A 17,851-nucleotide genomic window follows, 5' to 3' on the forward strand; every position below is an offset into this window, starting at 1 on the left:
CAGCTGCTCTTGAGCCTTGGAGGAGCTGGAAACTGACGAGTTTTTACTGATGTCTTGTGAGTCTGGGCCAAGAGCCTTGTTTCAACTCTCTCTCAACAGCTCCCTCTAAAGACACAAACCCAGCTCTGACAGACAGACGGAGTCCGTACAAGAAATAACCAAGAAATGTCAAAGAAAACTACGGAATGGCCTGAAATTATTCATAATTTATGTCATTTAAATGCTCATTTTCAAGCACTATATCTTTGTTAATGCATTTCCAAAATAAAAGTACTGTTCTCTTACCACTTCATCTTCAGACCAGCACTTCTCTATCAGCTTGGGTACTGGCTTCTTCACCAGGCGCTGGAGAGCCTTGCCTGCATCATAGCTGCTCTCATGAAGCTGTGGACAAACAAAAAAAAAAAAAAAAAAATCATTGTGATTACAAAACAATTCATGGATATCTTAAAACATGTTCACGGTAATACATTTAATTGAGCTGATATGTGATACAAACTGATTTTATTTTGACTAGAGATCTCAGCATCAGTTAGAGCATCAGAGGAAATGCTGTGCAAAGATCCAAGAACCAGCCTGGAAATAAACATCACAGTGACAAAGGCAATTGCTGTGCAGCTTTAAGCCCTGTGTCACATTCAATTGGGTGAAACAGGCAGCGCTGGAGCTCTTCCTCTGAGAATAAACAAGCATTGCTCATTGGAATTGCAAATAGAGAGGAAGGTCGAGAGACAATGACCTGCCCGCTATGTTAATTTTCCAGTTTATAGAGTCGGAATATAAATGCCCTGTTTATGATGATTCTAATCTCTTTTCTTGTGCTTGATTCCTTGGCATTCATTGTCAATGCGATGGACAAATCTCTCATTACGCCTTGTAAGCTCCTGAGGCTGGGTTTACTACAGGGGGGCTACCCTATTGGCTCAGGGGCCTTATCATTGCCCATCACCGCACATCTAAATCTTAGCTAAGCTTTAAGTAAAATACCTGAAACTCAAAACACGGTAAAACTGAAAACCGATTCCTGCTCTTCTCTTACGAACACTAGAGTTGCTGCATGGCTACTTACAGTGTTAAGTGCGTTTAATGTAGTGTCATCTCGGGAGGCTGCCAGACACCCGTCTTCTGTTGAGCCTCCGTCACACATCCCTGCAAAGGCAGCCATGCTCCTGTGAACACAAAGCAGATGAAATCAACATTAAAAAGGACACTAGCTACAGAGCTGTTATATCACTTCACAGACACTGACGTCCTTGTAGGCGCATTTCTTTAAAACCATGTCTCTTTTGATTGTGTGTAAAATGGAACACTACTCAGTTGTTCAACAGGAAATTATTTGTTTAAGTTTGTTAAAGTAACAATGCAGAACATCTGATGGTTCTATACTTGTAAATGGGAGGCTTAACCTGCTTTGCTAGGTCTTATATTGAGGTAAACTGAATAATTTTGGGGAATTGACCACTGGCCTTGTAAGCACACTTGAACAACAAGAAGAAATTCTTTCACACTGTATTCACCATTCACACTTTGACCATGCAGGGTTTTAACATTAAGCATTGTGCCTATGTTATAACCCACACAATACAAGTGCAGCGCAATGTAAGTCTATATATTACTGGTGAGAATGAAAACAAATATGATGGATAGAAACAGACTTCAGTAGAACTTCTACAACACTGTCTGTCGTGGTGACAGATCGTGATTAATTACAGAGTAGCCCCTAACTACAACATAGCACTGAAACCCGTTAACACATATCACTTTCACTGCAACAACATTTCAGGGGGCTCTGATGAATGATTTCATCTCATGAAACCACACCTGATGAAATGTAAGATTATACAAGGATCAAAAGAAATGAAAGAAGTGTGATCTGACTGACACTGGGTGCAAAAACAGGGTAATGGCGGCAAACCAAAGCCGCTGCTGTTGCGAAGATCTTTAACCATAAATGTGAATACAGGTTATTACTCTCACTGATGGTGAGACTTTGATATCTTTGTGTTTTTCAAGGTCTGCATGCATGCAGCTGCACTCAGATATATGATAGCTTTCTACCAGTTTAGACCTTGCTGTGTCAGAAAAAAAGTTTGAATTCCTGTGTTTTTCCGGGCTCACCTTGCGGCTCTGAGGTACATGAGAAGGTCACAGTCATTGACCCCTGGCATCCAGACCAGCTCCTCATTCTCGGTCACGGCCTGGCCACCAGGAGAGGGGAAAGGCTGCAGCTCTGGGAGCTTGGCCTAATTAGGTCCGGGGAGAAAGAGAGGAACAGATGGTGTCACACTACAAATAGCATGTAAGCTTGAAGAAAATGTCAGCTTTCAACCCCCTGTCATCAACTTTTCACTGTGTGGCAGAGTGGTGGCAGCGGGGAATGGGGACAAGTTACAGTCACAATGATTCAGTAGCTTCACACAGAACAGGAGTACACTACTCAGATGACTTTCTGTCTTTGCTGCAGGTCTGACTGACTGACAAGAAACATTACTGCAAACATTTGAATACATTGCATTTAAGTTTGCATTACTGCTTTAAGTTTGAATCAATGCAAACTTAATGCAAATAAAAGAATGTGTCATATTCCGTACTAGCATCACCAAATAAACAAATTTCTGCTGCAGAATTGTTTTTGTTTTTTTTTCCAATTAGGTACAACATTTTAGATGTATGGCATTTTAAGCAATTATCTGCTTTGTGAAACCAGCATTGCAGCAAAAACACTACACATCTTGCTTGGATTTTATTCTGTTAAAATACAAGCGACAACAGGACTAAATGGCATCTACGAGGTAAGAGAACAGTTGTCAAATTTCAGCTGATTGTGTGATAATGAAAACCACACAGCCGAGACAGTTTTGTAACAAAGAGGTTGTGTGCTGCTGCCAATATGGCAAAAAAAAAAACTTCCACCAACACTGAAGCACTCACTCAAGTCAGCTGCTGGATGATGTGTGTGCGTGTCGTACAGTGACTTACTTGATGACTAGGTCCCACTCGGATTTCCCCTTGTGTGCTGTTTAGTCGCCTGAGAAGAGACAAAGAGAGGAGATTGAAACAAAATATTTACTTGGCAGCATTTCAAAGCGAGCTGAAAGAAATCTGCCTGCATTGTGCCTGTTGAATCAGCTCAACAACTGCACAAACTACAAAGTCACAACTGGGCATCATAGCTGACTGAAGCTTCAAAGCAGGGAAGAAAAGAAAATGTCACAAACAGAACATATTCATGACCAAGACAGGATCACACAACACTCAGTGGGGGAAAAGGGCTGTACTTCATATTGTGGAAATCATTATGGTAAAGTCACCCGTGAGCCAAGAAATTCGTGTTTTATTCTGAAAAGCAAATAAAGATTTCAGGAGAATATTCCTTGTCGACTGCTCCTGCACAGCGAGCTGAGCGGGGCACATTTGCAGGCCTGATATTGCGGATGCAGCAATAAAACAGAATCCCCTAAAAGGAGGAGGATGAGGGGGAAAGAGGAGGGGGGAGCTGGCTCTGGATATGCAGGACGAGAGCCTCTGAAACGGCTGCTGGTACAAACGTTGGTAGCCATAGCAACTGCAATTTAATAATAGTGTTCCGAATCTCCAGCTGCAGTGGATTAAAGAAAATGACAAGATGTTCCTTTTGAAAAGCCTTTCCCTCTGTTGCCTAGGTAACAGCGCCGATTTTCATACAGCCGAGCGTGGGGCGGCCCAGAATCTGTCAGCGTGATTTGCACCCAGAGAAGCTTGCACTCCATCATGCAGACCTGGTGGAAACCTAAGAGGCCACAGCCCTCTAGTCTCTTTACAGTCCTCAAACCACAAAACCCTATGACGGGTACAGATTTGACCCGACTCCCCTTACTCTTAACAGACCTCCTCCACCTCCTGCTCCTCTCAGACAGGAGAGAGTGATTAGAGGGGGTAATCCATACTGTTATGAACTATGGCTGACAGAGACACTGGCACAGACGACATCAGCACAGGCCAAGAACTGACTTTCAGCTGCAGTGAATGACCCGGGGGCCTGCCAGGACAGTCTGCTGCTCCAGGACATGTCGAAATACTTAATTTGACTTTATTACAAACATTCTCAGCAGATAAGACAAACTGAATGTAAAGCAATCAGTATTTGGCAGACTGCGACAACCCAAAGCGATGAATAGTCCTGATAAAGATAAAATATGGAAGTTTCCTGCATCATCAGCACTTCAGATTAGATCTGAAAGGTTTCATAATGATTTCATAACACTTTGGTCCTTATTTAAGTTCGGTTTCTTCAGCTATTATTTGAATGAAACTGTGGAAATAGTTCTTATTTCCTTCCTTGGGTTTATTACAAACGAAGTTTGAAACAATGAAATACATTATCCTGCTTTTTCCAAACACACAGAACAAATGAATGCCCACGAGTACAAGTCTGGTCTGTGTTCCTACTGAAAGAAAGTTCTACAAACGTGTTCCTGACAATGTGCAGTCGGCCAGGTCCACGGTACGTTTGGCAGGAGGCTGTAAGGATGACAAATGAGGACCTGTGCACCAGAATAAGAACAGCGTGTCTGAAGACAGCCATGGTTTATTCGGGCAAATCCTTAGAGCAGACGGCCGACATTCAGACGGAAAACCGAGACAGGAGGCAGAATACAGATGTGTCGTGGCAAGAGGCTCTCAGGAGTTTCCATGAAGACTGCAGGCATACTTGAACAGAAACAGCCTACTGAACAAGCAAAGTACATCGAAGCATGTGATTAAATGAGGCCTTTGTTAACCATAGTGACACAACCTGCAAAATACTTCTTTTTATTGCCATTTTTAATTAGAGACAAATCTGGAAAAATTAAAATGACTCAGAAGCTTGCATTTTAATTAGCAGACTATTTATATTGATAAGAAAGGCATAAATCAAGCATCATCTTTGCTGTTACATTCAAAGTATTAGTTATAATACTCTGCCTTGTACTAATGATTCATTTCTTCTTCTCTAATAAGATGCTCAAAGTCTGTTGCTTCACACAATAAAAAAGTAGATCGTGCCAATTTGATTCACACAACAAGTATTACTTATTAAACCCAAACAACAACACGACAGTCTGGTCAAGTTCGTGTGTGAGAGTGAGCGTGCAATCAAGGATAACCCCGCCCCTTCCATCAATTTCAGCCAATCACAGCGCGAGTCTGTGGCACACTGACATAATTGCTGCACAGCAAAAACAGACCCAACTTCATGGTATTTAAGTACCATAACAAGCCGCGTGTACACGCTGCAGCCGGCGGCAGAGCTTTGTGTGCAGCCCAGTAACGCTCCATGCGCCATGTCATCCCGACTGTAAACAGGAGCTGCAAAATGGAGCCAGGGGGGGTAGCCTCTCCGGGTCTTATTACCGTCATATAACCATGCTGGGTGCACATTTAACAACATTACACAGGCGGATGTATCGCAAACACTACGCACTTATCGGGACTTTAATGGCAGCATATCAATAAAAGGAGTGATGCAACGGTTTTGCCTCTCAGGTAGCGCCAACGCGTAACGGTATGTGATCTGCAGTGACAGCATTCAATTCTCCCGTCCACCGACACAATGTGCACACTCGCCCTTCGTGCTCCCCGACACAAACACAGTGGGTGAACATGATGACAGTGATGCGGACAGCCGGCAAACATCACACAGTCTTGTCAAGACAGCAGGAAAGCGACTGTTGAAAATAAGACGAGCCAGCACTCGCGCAGCAACTAATAACGGCACGAGAAAGCACGAGAATAGGATCGCAAACCTACCTCCGGGGACTGAACAAATCGTCCATTTCTGACATCGAGCCCTAAGGTTGGGTGGTGACACTGTGTGTATAATGCTCGTTGGAATTAACTCCCCTCTCCCACCTATTTCTAGGTGCTCAAAATGGAGAACCACGCATTCGCTCCGGAGAGGTATTCACTGAGCTTGTGCTGTGACCTCAGCCTGCACGTACAGCGTCGCAAGCTCGGCTCGGCTTTTCTATAGACACTACTGAGCATGTGCTGCGACCTCACACAGGCACACGCACGCACAGACACACACAGAGGCAGACAGACACGCATGCAGGATACGGAATTCATCTCTCCTCGTATGTCTGCGCCATAATAAACAAGAGTGAAATTGCAAGGCTGCAGACACCCCGCTCAGAATACCAAACGATCAGAGGAGGGAGGGAGGGAAGGAGGGAAGGAGGGAGCGGAAGACTGAGACTGAGACCTAACGGGGCCCTGAAGGAGGGGGTTCCCAACTGGCAACCCTCGGTGCCAACAACAAGGACAGCTGTCACTGCAACACATGAGACTTTCCCAGCAACACCAGTGGATAAAAGCAATGCAGGCTCACCTACTTTCCTTGAGCACCTATATTAAAGCCGCAGCTCATCATGTGCACGAACGTCTCACAAGTTCTTTAGACAAATTTAGCTATTTGTGTGTATTTTGGGGTCAAAGTGTAGGGACAACTTACACAAATGCTACATGATCAAAATTAGTAAATAATAATAATAAATATAAATAAATAAATAAATTATATAAAAAGTTTAAATTTTTGAATAAAGCTGCAGGTGCAACAAAAACACAGTAAAATGTTATCTGCTGTAATTGTGCATTTAAGCAAAAATATCTACTGGCATGTTCTGTCTGTCAACCAGTGGGGGTTGCTCAGATCTACCAAGTCCACCACACTAAATACAAAGGCTATCTGTAATACCTGAGCAGGTATAACAAGGAAGATTTATGCAAAGTCTTTTTTAAATCCATTTTTTATGCACAACAGCAAGAAAAACCGCAGGGAGAAGACCAGTGAATGATGGTCACTTTATGTCTAATACAAAGTCTGAAAATGCACAGGCAAGCATACACTATCAAACCAAAATCTTAAATTATAGCACTAGTCATATTAAATTGAACCAATAACACCAAACTAATGTATTATTATTCATAACAGTAGTCATACAATAGCAATAATTATAATGATAATAGTTTACAAAAAGGACCAAAAACTAATGATGCCGCTAAACATGATGAAACAAATGCAGTACATTATTATTTGTATGAAAGGATGTGTTTTTCCACAGCAGACATTTTGACTTGTCATAGCAGGAAAAGCGCAGGTGTTCCTCAGAACATTAAAGATGGCTGCATTCCCAGTGAGCCTTGACAATGAGCCAGCATTCACAATACCAGGAACCTGAAACTGAAGCAGCTACATGGAATCCAGTCATCATTAATTTTAATACCTGTACTTTAACACCTCTACTTTTCCTACTGCGACATGTCAAAATGTCTTCTGAGAGAAAGGCCTTTCATCTTGATCAAACAAATGAGTTCAAATACAACTGATGAGCTCCTAGTAGATTTTCCATTACACTGATTTTAACGTAAAAGACCAGCAATTGAAAGTTGACATGTAATATCAACACACACCCAAACAATTATAAAGCCATGGGGGTTTCCCCGGCTCATTCCCCATAATTACACTGCATTAGGACCATTCTTTGTGCTCTGATAACATTGTCAGCAATAATGAGCAGACAGCGTCATTAGACGTACCACAGAGTAACCAAAGCCAAAAAGCCCATGTGTAGCTAAAAAGGACTTCTATATCCCTCTCCTGTGCTTAAAAAAAACCCATTCCATTAATTTTAATAGCATTTTGCATTTGATGAGCGATACTGTGAAAAGCAAATATCACAACATTTCAGATGGAATTCTGAGTGTGCTTATTGGTGCCGTCAAACAATATTTAGTCTCATTATGGATGTTTTATATGGTAATTATTGTAATAGTACTTAATCAAAAACACCAACATCTTTTCTAATCATGTTGGCTGTATTACGTCAGTATGCTGTCAAGCCATAACAAAAGGCTATAATTTTTTTTTATGATGGTTAAGGAAAAAAACATTTTTTTGAAGACATCACCCTGGGCATAAGAAATAGTGAAAATAATTGTCTGGGGCATTTTTTTTTTTACCATTTTTTGGAAAAAATCTGCTGGGAAAGGTACTGTATCAGCGAAAGTGATCGGACAGAATGATTCTCACCTGGTCTCTGGGTTATATCCGAGGATATAGAAAAAGGAGTCGATGCGGGCTTTGAACTCCCTGGCAGCAAAAATGTCGGAGAAATGGGAAATGTTGCATTTCCCCCTGTGAGAGAAACGACAGGTTTTATTAGACAGAAACAACTATATGATAATCTTTCAGGAGAAGACATATCCCTAATTAGAAACTCTTGGGATGCTCATCGACTGGAGGTGACAAATACAGCAGCAGGCATCTAGTGCCTCACGTAGGCCGCTGTCTTTTCTGAGAGACATCAGACTCTGGCTACTGAACCCGTAAACACCAGCTGAACATGTCAGCTCTGCCTCGTCTGCTGTGGCTGAAGTGTGGGAGACAGACACCGCAGAGATCTGGAAAGGCATTCGACCTGTTTGTCTCCCTCCTGACACAATTACCCCCCAGCGGGCTGAGAGGACCAAAGCTCTGACCACATCTTGATGCCATTTCCTGTTTCCAGCACCCTGGTATCTGGCTCTATTGAAATAACAGACATCTTAGGCATATGGAGTTGAGCAGCTTTGCAGAGAAACAGTATCTTCCTCTCCCTGGAAAGATTAACGGGTGTTAAGGAGGGCCGTCTTCAGAGCGCTGCGGCATTACAGCATCCCACTGGAATTCCCTCCCGTTTATCTAAAGCCTGGAGAATAAGTCAAATCAAAGGGTGCCCTGTGTAGGAGAAGTTGCAGCTAATTTGCCCTGAAATCAGTGGTTTCTGTAAGACATGGCTTGGCTTTGACTGCCCGCCGCTGTGCTGCTCACAGATGGTTTTAGTTAAAGAAAAGGGGAAGTGGGAGAGGAGGGAAGGGTGGTCAGCCAGGAATGGATGAAGAGACAGAGGCAGGAAAAACAGAGCATGTGATTTAAGAGTGAGAAAATAATCAAGCCTGTGTGGCTTCCTCCTGACAGTAAGCATCGAGTGAGCGAGCGCTATTGTCTATAGAGGCTAACGTTCTGACAGGTGTGTGTGTGTGTGAGGGAGCTCACGCTTAAACCATTTTAATCCGTGTTTTATTGTAAGGCAGCATGAAGCATGTGACTCATTCCCTGCTTTGTATCTTTACACATCTGTTCTAGTACTTGTACTGTTCAGTAAAAGTACGATATATATACAATGTTTGAATGCTATATAAATGTAATAAATGCAATAGTGTTGTACACATTACAAACAACTGCATAAGAACAAACAGCCTGACGAAGCTGCAAGTTGAAATGCACTGTTTGAATCTTTCAGCAACTGTATAAGAGTTTTTCGTTATTAGCACTACAAAGCAATTTACTATTACAACAATACAAATATTGCCGTGATGTCTTTCAGAGCTGGTTCACAGAGAGCTTATTGAAAGACAGCAAAGACGTAGTATGATTACTATCTTGACACTGTTCAGAAAAATACATCAGGATAAATATAGTACATAGTATAAAAGAGTTATTGTTCCGTCTCCCGAATCAGGTTCACAGCAGCCGAGCAGTGTGTCCTTTAAAATACACATGGTGTTAGTCACTAGTATCTAACAACAGTATTTGCAACAAGGATGAATTGTTGGCATAAGAGCACTAGATTAGTGACAATAAAATACTCTAATACTACAATAAAAATAAAACTAAAGTTAAATAAAGGATATTCTTAACCACAGAACTGGGATTGTTTTCAGTTTAAAAATAGACGACAACTGCGAACTCCACGGACCAGCGCAACACAACACCACAAATAAAAACTGAGTGGTGTAAAGGGGGTACTGTACTATAAATACTAGCACTGGAAGTGCAGCATCTGTGATGTTGATGGACCTTTAGGACTGAACACTGGGTTTAAGAGAAACCTGTAGGAACCTTTCAGTGTTCTTTCAAAGTGCAGCTTCTATTTTCAAAGAAACAGCTAAGAATATGAAGTTGTCAGTATGTGTATGTGTGTGTTTGTGAATATAGATATGTTTGTACTTCTGTTTGTTTACCTGAGAGCAGCAGCATGATAAGTGTCCACGTAGTCAGAGATGAAGAGTTCTCGACTCCTGACCACCGGGTCGGTGATAACCAGCTCCCGGCCAGAGTCTGGAAGAAGGGAAACACAGGTGCACTGAATATATGCCTATATTATATATATAATACTGAAGGCCACCAAACTCATTCATCTATGACAAAGAGGCAACAGAGAAAAAGTAGCTTGGGTATTCGAACTCACTAATAAAATCATGAGCACAGTTCTGCGTACACCCAAAGTAACAAGTACCTCTGTGGAGGTCAATATTATGCCACATAATTCAATAAAGCCAATAAAGTGCGGTTCCCTGAGGAGAGGACATAATGTTCAGCTCTCTAGTGAAATGACCCTTGCGGGGGTTAAGACGCATCAGCAGCACCAAGAATGAACCAGGACTCGTCACTGACAAATGACCTGAGTTGCTGCGTGCTGTGGCCACTGTGCTGTGGCCTCGTGACATCAATTCTAATAATCCCAAGTCCCTGCTGCAAGGACAGACAGCAGATAGCAGAGAGTCGAGTTGCACTGAAACAGTTTCTGGAGAGAGCAGTGTACGTGGTGTTTGTCTGATAACCTCAATGGCAAGCGTGAATTAAAGTCTTTCCTCTGACACGAGAGATACTGGGATTATTGTAGAATGGGAAAACCCTGTTAGGTCGTAACTGTGACAGCATATCCTTATGTTCTCTGGTTACAAGGCTGTTTTCACTCAGTATATATTTAGAGTTGACTATACTATGTTTGGCAAACTGAGAAAAGATCAACCATTAGGTCCATATTGGCTTATGAGAACTGCCAACTGTTAACAGGATGTGTCAACAGGTGAGCGTGTGTTGTGAAAATGAGTGCACACTGCTGCTTTTTCTCCAAACTGAGCCTGAATAGAAACATTCTTAAGAGAAAAACACCTACGAATCTGTACCTTTAAAAAAAAAAAAAAAAAACTAAATAAAAATATTAAAATCAAACTGTATGTTTACAAACAGTCCATAACTGTTTAACACTGAGTGCTGACCATCACATCAGGAAAGTACAACATCAAAGATGTTCAAGTCAACATTTCTGGGACAATATTAATGAAGGATATGAACTGATTATTCAAACTATTACAAATCAATATGAAATCTGACTTTCTTACATGACATTTTGTCACCAGGATTTGATGTTCCTTCGCTAAAACAGTGACAGTGCTTATGTTCCTGTAGACGTGTATGTGTTAGAGTGTGATGAGTCCACTGGCACTGATGGTGTTGAGAGTGAGAGTGTGTGTGCTCAAGGGCCACATGACACTGTGGGTTATTAACACTTGACAGTGGTGCTGTCTGGCTTGAAGGAGTGTTACCCGGGGAACAGCACAGAGCCTTGGGATTGGCTCGGCTGCCTGGAACACCATCTTTGGGTTTCTGTTTGAAATGCAATTCACAGCTAGCTCTTACATCCTGTAACAGTCTGGAGAGCAGAGGCAGGTGTGTGTGTGTGTGTGTGTGTGTGTGTGTGTGTGTGTGTGTGTGTGTGTGTGTGTGTTTGTGAAGGAGATAAACGGAGTGTTGTGTTACAGAGCAAGTGAATGTATTTACTTTTGTATGTGAGTGTGTGTACGGCATATGTTTCTGTGCATACAAGGAGGCATGTCTCACCGTTCTCATTGTTGCGATCCTGCACCAGGTGCTGGTAGACAGAGTCGGGCACCTCTGACTGGCGGTAGTACCATTTCACATTCATCAGCAGATGGTCCCGTTTACTCTGCAACACAGAGAGACACAGAGCAAGTGAGCAGGAGACCAAAAAAAAAAAAAAAAAGAGGATCCCATGCTAAGATAAACAGACATCATTTTGTTTGATTACGACGTCACAAACTGGCCTGCTGGCTGTGCAGTGATTCTGTGCAGACGCACTGTTTATGACTCACACTGGCTGATGCCAAAAAGCATGCGGAGAGACCAAGTCAATTAAAAAGGGATTGCAGAGCATTTAGAGCCTTAATAAAGTAAACAGTGGGATGGTCGTTGCCGGAGGAATTATGGGGGAGAGAATAACCATGAGGGGGATGGATCAGTGTTCAATCTTTGCCACCTACAAATCAATCCTGTGCCTTGGGTTCTCTTCACTTAATGACAAATGAGTTATTAAATGATTTAACATACTATTAGGTTACTAATGCACAGGGACAGTATCTTTTTTACCATACTTTGGACTTTTCTGCTCCTTAAGTGCTGCCACCTACTGGCCTTTCAATAAAGTGCAAGTGAGCAAAAGCCTGTAACTCTCTAGATGACCAGCAAGTGGCAGCACTGAGGTAAGAAGAGCGCTTTTCTGGGACCAGTCATGAAAAAATAATGAGGGAAGAAAAAAGGGGGGAGTGGGAAGAAAATGGTAGAAACTGAGGCCGGCACCGAGGTGAGAGATGAAAAGGGCAAAATACTGTTTTCATTTCATGTTATAAAATATTTATTGTGCCTACACATAAGCCCAACTGACCGTCACAGTTCTTTGAAAAGAACATTAGAGAGACTGCCGGGCTGGGTGCTGGACTGCGACACAATCCTATTGGCCCCAGCCATCTTTATTAGGGACTCTACTGCACTGCACTGCACACAGCTAACCAGCTGAGACACCTGCACCACCACTGACACCACCCGTGGAGTAGAGAAGAAATGAGCATATGGAAAAAATGGAAGAAGGGGAAAAGTCTACGGTAATCTAAGACAGTTTTACATCTGTTCTTTCCAGGCTCTTAACTGTATCTGTGTGTGTGTGTATATATCTGTGTGTAGGAACATGAGGTCAGAGTAAAGATATTTAAAGCCTTTACAGTACATTGTTCTGTTATGTCACTGGGGAGGAGGCTGAGCACACGCAGCCAAGCAAATCATCACCTCCCTAAACCCTCAAGCCCACCTCTGGTTTTCCAATTCTCTCCATTCCTTCCTCCTCTTCCTCTCTCCCTCCTCCACCTTTCTCATTCCAACCCTCCACTCCACCACCTCTCCACCATTTTCTTCCCCTCGTTCCTCCCTCTTCTCCAACCTTGAGCAGGGAGGAGGAATGAGTGAGTAAGTGAGCCTGGACGTGTTAAACGGCAGCTGGCACGCAGTCAGTCAGCTGCATTTAGTGCTGTGGATGACTGCGTGAGTATGCATGCAACATCACACAACCACACACACTTTGGCTGTGATTGAACAGAGAGCCACACCGATGGACTGAGACACAGACCCCTGAGCACGTAGACATACTGTGTGTATGTGTGAAGAAATGTGTGCAATGACGTCATGTCCCTCCCCCTCCCAGCAGTTAGCCCACCCATCCCAACCTCTTGTCTTTCCAGTGTAAAGACACTGTTGCCTTCTAGATTAACAGGCTGCCTGCCACAGCAGTATGAGTAGTTATCTGGTGCTTATACATTATTAATACTTTAAGGAGACTGTAAATGCTACTAGTGTGCCACGTGAACATTTCATTTTCTGCTTGTAAAACCACAAAATCAAAGGGATTTCAGGGGACTGGAACATCGAGCCTAACGCAAACAGAAAAAGCACAAGCAGGCAGAAAGATGCACACACGGGTTTTACACCTTATTCATGAGGCTGCATTATTTTAAAGCAGCCAAACGAACCAAAGCAGCGAGCGAATGTTGCTTGAGTTATCATCAGTATCCTCGTCACTACAGAGTAGTTGCCGCTCTCCAGAGCAGATTGCTGTTTAGAAGCTCACAGCGGCGTTAAGCCCTCTCAGGCAAAAGAGGGAGGGAGATGGAGAGAAAGACTGAGAGTGCAACATATGGAGCACGTAGTGGGAGTGAAGCATAGCTTTCAATTATCACAATTCTATAAACATGCGGGGTGGAAAAATGAGTAGATAACGCAAGGAGAAAATGAAGGGGGATGATAGACAGCTCAGACTCGCCACACGAAGTACTAGTTGTATTGTCTGGGTTTTGCTAAGCCTGCCATAGAAAATGACAGAGAGAACATATAAGAAGGAACCACAATGCTGAATTGATTAGAGACATTCCACGCTGCCTGTAGAGAGCTGAGCCCCGCACAATGTCAGCCATCTTTGCCTGTCCTGCCAGAGGCTAAACATGGCCCTGCCCTCCCTCCTCCTGGGCCCTAAACCCTGGGAATGTTGCTCACTGAGGAGAGGCCAAAAGACTTACTAACCCACTACCGGGTGAAAGAAATGAAACAAGAAGAAAAAAAAAGAGAAAGTGCAAGGAAGCACAGCAAAGGAGATTGGGGGGGGGGGGGGGCGCGCAAAATGAGGAGAGTAAAATCGGTTGGATTAAGGTAGGAGGAGCAAGACCTTCTCATTTCCTCTGACTTAAAATTACAACTATCCTCCTCCTGCTTTACTGAAACCCCCAGGGTACAAGGCAACCCCTTTATCCACTGAGGAGATATAAATCTGAGAGTCATGCTTTGGGGCTGAACACAATGGCACCTCCCCTCCCCTCCAGTGGCTCAACGTGGCCTGTGGCATTCTTGGGCACACGCGTCACGCAGGGGTTTGATTAGAGGACAGCCACTACTTTAAACAGCTCTATGTTGGAAAATATTACAAGGTTTTAAGGTGTATTTCTTTTACAATGACTCCAAAATGTATCTGTGTTCATAAAAAGTAAATCAATGCTTTTCTAAAAGCAGCCAAGACAAACCAGGCATTGTGTGAGTCGGTTAATTCTCCCTCTGACTGCTAAAGGTGGCTGGCCCCTTGGATCCATAATGGCTGTGCAGTTTTCTTTGTGTGGCTGCATGTGTGCAGTCAACTCTGGAGCCGGGGCCTCTGTGTATGACCACACCACTACAAAGACTGGGGGGAGAGAGGGAAATACAGAGGGCAGACTATCCCTTTTACAAGGAAAGGCTTTAAATTTGAAAAGAAACCAGGGAGGAAATCTGTAGAGGGGTATACACTTAAAAAGATAGACTGAGTGTGGGATTAATTCGGCGCTTTTCATTGGAAAAACCAATGCTAACACTAACACCTATTCCTGTAAGTCTTCCAACACGTGTGAGAGTGCTCAGCGGCAGCAGCGAGCCCCTACTTTCTAACACATCTGTTCACAGTGGCCTTTACAATATGGTCATTGCCTTGCAGCCAAGCCGAGCTGTGACAAAACTAAGAGAACGTTGTTACAACCTGTAACCCTCAAACCTAATGCCCTATTCCTCCTCCTCCCCGCACTGTAACACTAGAGCTTTGCTTTAAACAAAACCAGACCATCTCGCTCCCACACGACAGGCCCCCAGTGCACCTCGTTAACAGGAAACCTCTGTTTATTTTCTCTGCTTTTCAAACACTCTCTTCTTCCTCTGCTAACCCTGTTAGCGACCCCCCCCCTCCCCTCCCCGGTGACATCAGCAGCCAGGATCTATGACTTCCTTCAGAAGGTGGCAGCCAGAAGTAAGAAAGGAAAGACAGATCCCAAACACAGAGACAAAGGAGACAGCGAGAGGGAGGGAGGGAGGGAAGAGGGGGAGGTCAAACAGACAAGAGCAGCAGCAGCAGCTCAGTGTTAGCCAGGAATGTCAAGCAGTTCAGCTAGGCTAGCAGGCTGCTGAGCTAACAGCTTAGTTAGCTAACGCCCCAGGAGCAGGGGAGGCTCAGGTATGGTGGATCAGGGCTGGTAGCCGTGTGACATTGACAGGCGGAAGCTCGAAATGGCACGTAGGGCGGATTGTGTGAGTGTTCACCTCGCCTGCCGCCAGGGGAGAGTAAGCACAACCAAAGAACAAAAGGCTGATTGTGGCATTTGGAGGCAGAGATGGGATCTGGAAGGACTAATCTGCTGCTCCGACATGATAAGATTAGAGAGGGGAGGCAGGCGGGAAGAGCTGGCTGGGAAGATCACACATACACTCACATAAACACACAAACACACACACACACACACACACACACAATGATGATGGATCTGATTGAAAGGGTTTTCCACTTAGCTTTCTCTCTTCCTCATTTTCCTTCTTTCTCTCACTTATTTTCTCCCGCCCTCTCTGAGACAGAGAGATCTGCCAGCACACCAGCACTCAATAAACACTTCCATCTGGACGACAGAGCACACACACATATTCAAAAACTGTATGTGTGCGTGAACGTACACTGGTGAGGTACAAGAGATCTGCTGTGCTCACGCAATCTTCGACATCTCAGTGACTGACAAAGGAGGTTGTTAAAAAGAAATGCCAGCATGCTGTGTGAGCAAACACACATACAAGAAAATGCTCTCTCTCTCTCTCTCTCTCACACACACACACACAAACAAATAGCAGGCTTTCAGGATAAGCACCACTATTCTTCTCCCAACCCTGCAGCAGAGCAGGGCAGGCTGGGACTCTGTGTCAGAGGTAAGAGAAAGCACCTCTAAATCAGGCTGTCAGAGCCAGAGCAGCAGGATTCCACTCTGCAATCCTCCTCTCCTTATGGGCTTCACAGTGAGCACTTGGCTACTTGGAGGGAGGAAGGAAGAATAACCTGCCCCTCCATACTCCTTCTCTTAGGCACATATAATAACACTAAACAAATGTGGATTACAATGTTTGTGAGGAGGAACTGTGCACAGCCTGCTTCCCCGCCTGGCAACAAGAGCAAATGGAGAGAGTGTGGGAGGCAGGGGGAGGGAGGGGGTAGAGGGAGGAGGTGAGGTGGGTCCCAGCTGTGGTGGCGGTGCTGGCAGGACCTTTGCGCCGTGCCTACACAGGGGTGTCTCTCTCTTTGGCTTGACCTGTTTGGATATTAAATCGGCGCCCTCTGCTTTGAACACACTGGGCCCATCTGTCAGCTCGGCTCCATATTGGATTGGATGAGCATTAGCCGTTTCAAAGTGGGCAGATTTGCTCCTCTTGCTCTGTGTGTGTTCGTGTGTATGTATGTGTGTGGTGTGTGAGCCTTTGAACATGGGCGCCCATGCCTGCCTTAAATTTAAAACCCCCTTCACTTTATGACAGACGGGTGTCACTGTACGATTTGTTGACATACACCAACACATCTGCAGGTTAACAGGTCCTCTTGTCATTCAGGCAAAATAAGGTGATGGTGGCAGAGACATAGAGAAGAAAGTAAAAGAGGAGAGGGCTCGAGTCACGTGGAGCTCACAGATGATACTAATTAAGACTTGAGGGCTGAGGGCCACTACTGGTGGATCATACTGCCAACCACAGGCGGACTTTATACACTGGAGAGTCACAAGCACCACACATGACTGCCACATCTGAGATCTGGCTCTTCTAACACTTCGCTTCACTCCATACTGATAACAAACAGGGCTAATTGCACCAGTCTTTGTTTCATCTCTCCTCTATTTCAAATGGATCCCAGTGGGAGAGAGGTAAATTAATGGCAGAAATAATAAGAAAAATGCATGATGTTGACCACATTGCCCTCCTTCCAGACAGGGGGGGTGGGGGGGGGGGGGGGGGGGGCGGAGAGAATCGAGAACACTAGCTCGCTCCATAAAATAGCCGGGCCGTGTCCAACTTAAATATTTGTCTTTGCCTCCAACACACTTCTGCTGCACGGCGGGTTTAGCCAAGAAATCTAATACAAGTTAAGTGATGGTACAGAGAGCAGCACTGTGAAAGGCAAAAGGAAAAAGCACGTAAAGAGTAAAGGAATATATTTAAGGAACGAATAAAAAGATATAAAGAACAATGATGATCATTAGCTGCACAACACAGGCATGGAGCACCAAGAAACTGACAACTTGTGTTCAGTGATTTAGGCAACACACAAATACACAGGCATTCTTTTTTTTATTGAGAACACAGTCAGAAATCCTTGCAGCACTAGCAGGCTATAGACTAGAA

At 44.0% G+C, this 17,851-nt stretch overlaps 1 protein-coding gene across 5 annotated transcripts in view; it reads right to left on the bottom strand.

Moving 5' to 3' along the window:
* rerea (arginine-glutamic acid dipeptide (RE) repeats a) overlaps positions 1 to 17,851 on the bottom strand; it is a 121,882-nt gene that overhangs the window by 27,364 nt on the left and 76,667 nt on the right. For 3 of the 5 annotated variants that reach the window (XM_041048748.1, XM_041048739.1, XM_041048756.1), the window contains 7 exons: positions 11,687 to 11,792; positions 10,024 to 10,120; positions 8,051 to 8,155; positions 2,980 to 3,028; positions 2,119 to 2,243; positions 1,070 to 1,169; positions 286 to 384 (listed from right to left, as the gene is read on the bottom strand). In XM_041048748.1, coding sequence (XP_040904682.1) covers positions 286 to 384; positions 1,070 to 1,169; positions 2,119 to 2,243; positions 2,980 to 3,028; positions 8,051 to 8,155; positions 10,024 to 10,120; positions 11,687 to 11,792 — 681 coding nt within the window. Of the gene's footprint in view, positions 1 to 285; positions 385 to 1,069; positions 1,170 to 2,118; positions 2,244 to 2,979; positions 3,029 to 5,769; positions 5,880 to 8,050; positions 8,156 to 10,023; positions 10,121 to 11,686; positions 11,793 to 17,851 lie in introns of those variants that run through there. The other 2 variants (XM_041048774.1, XM_041048765.1) reach the window with 2 other exon arrangements.

This window comes from Toxotes jaculatrix, chromosome 2 (assembly GCF_017976425.1).
Source record: "Toxotes jaculatrix isolate fToxJac2 chromosome 2, fToxJac2.pri, whole genome shotgun sequence".
NCBI lineage: Eukaryota > Metazoa > Chordata > Actinopteri > Toxotidae > Toxotes > Toxotes jaculatrix.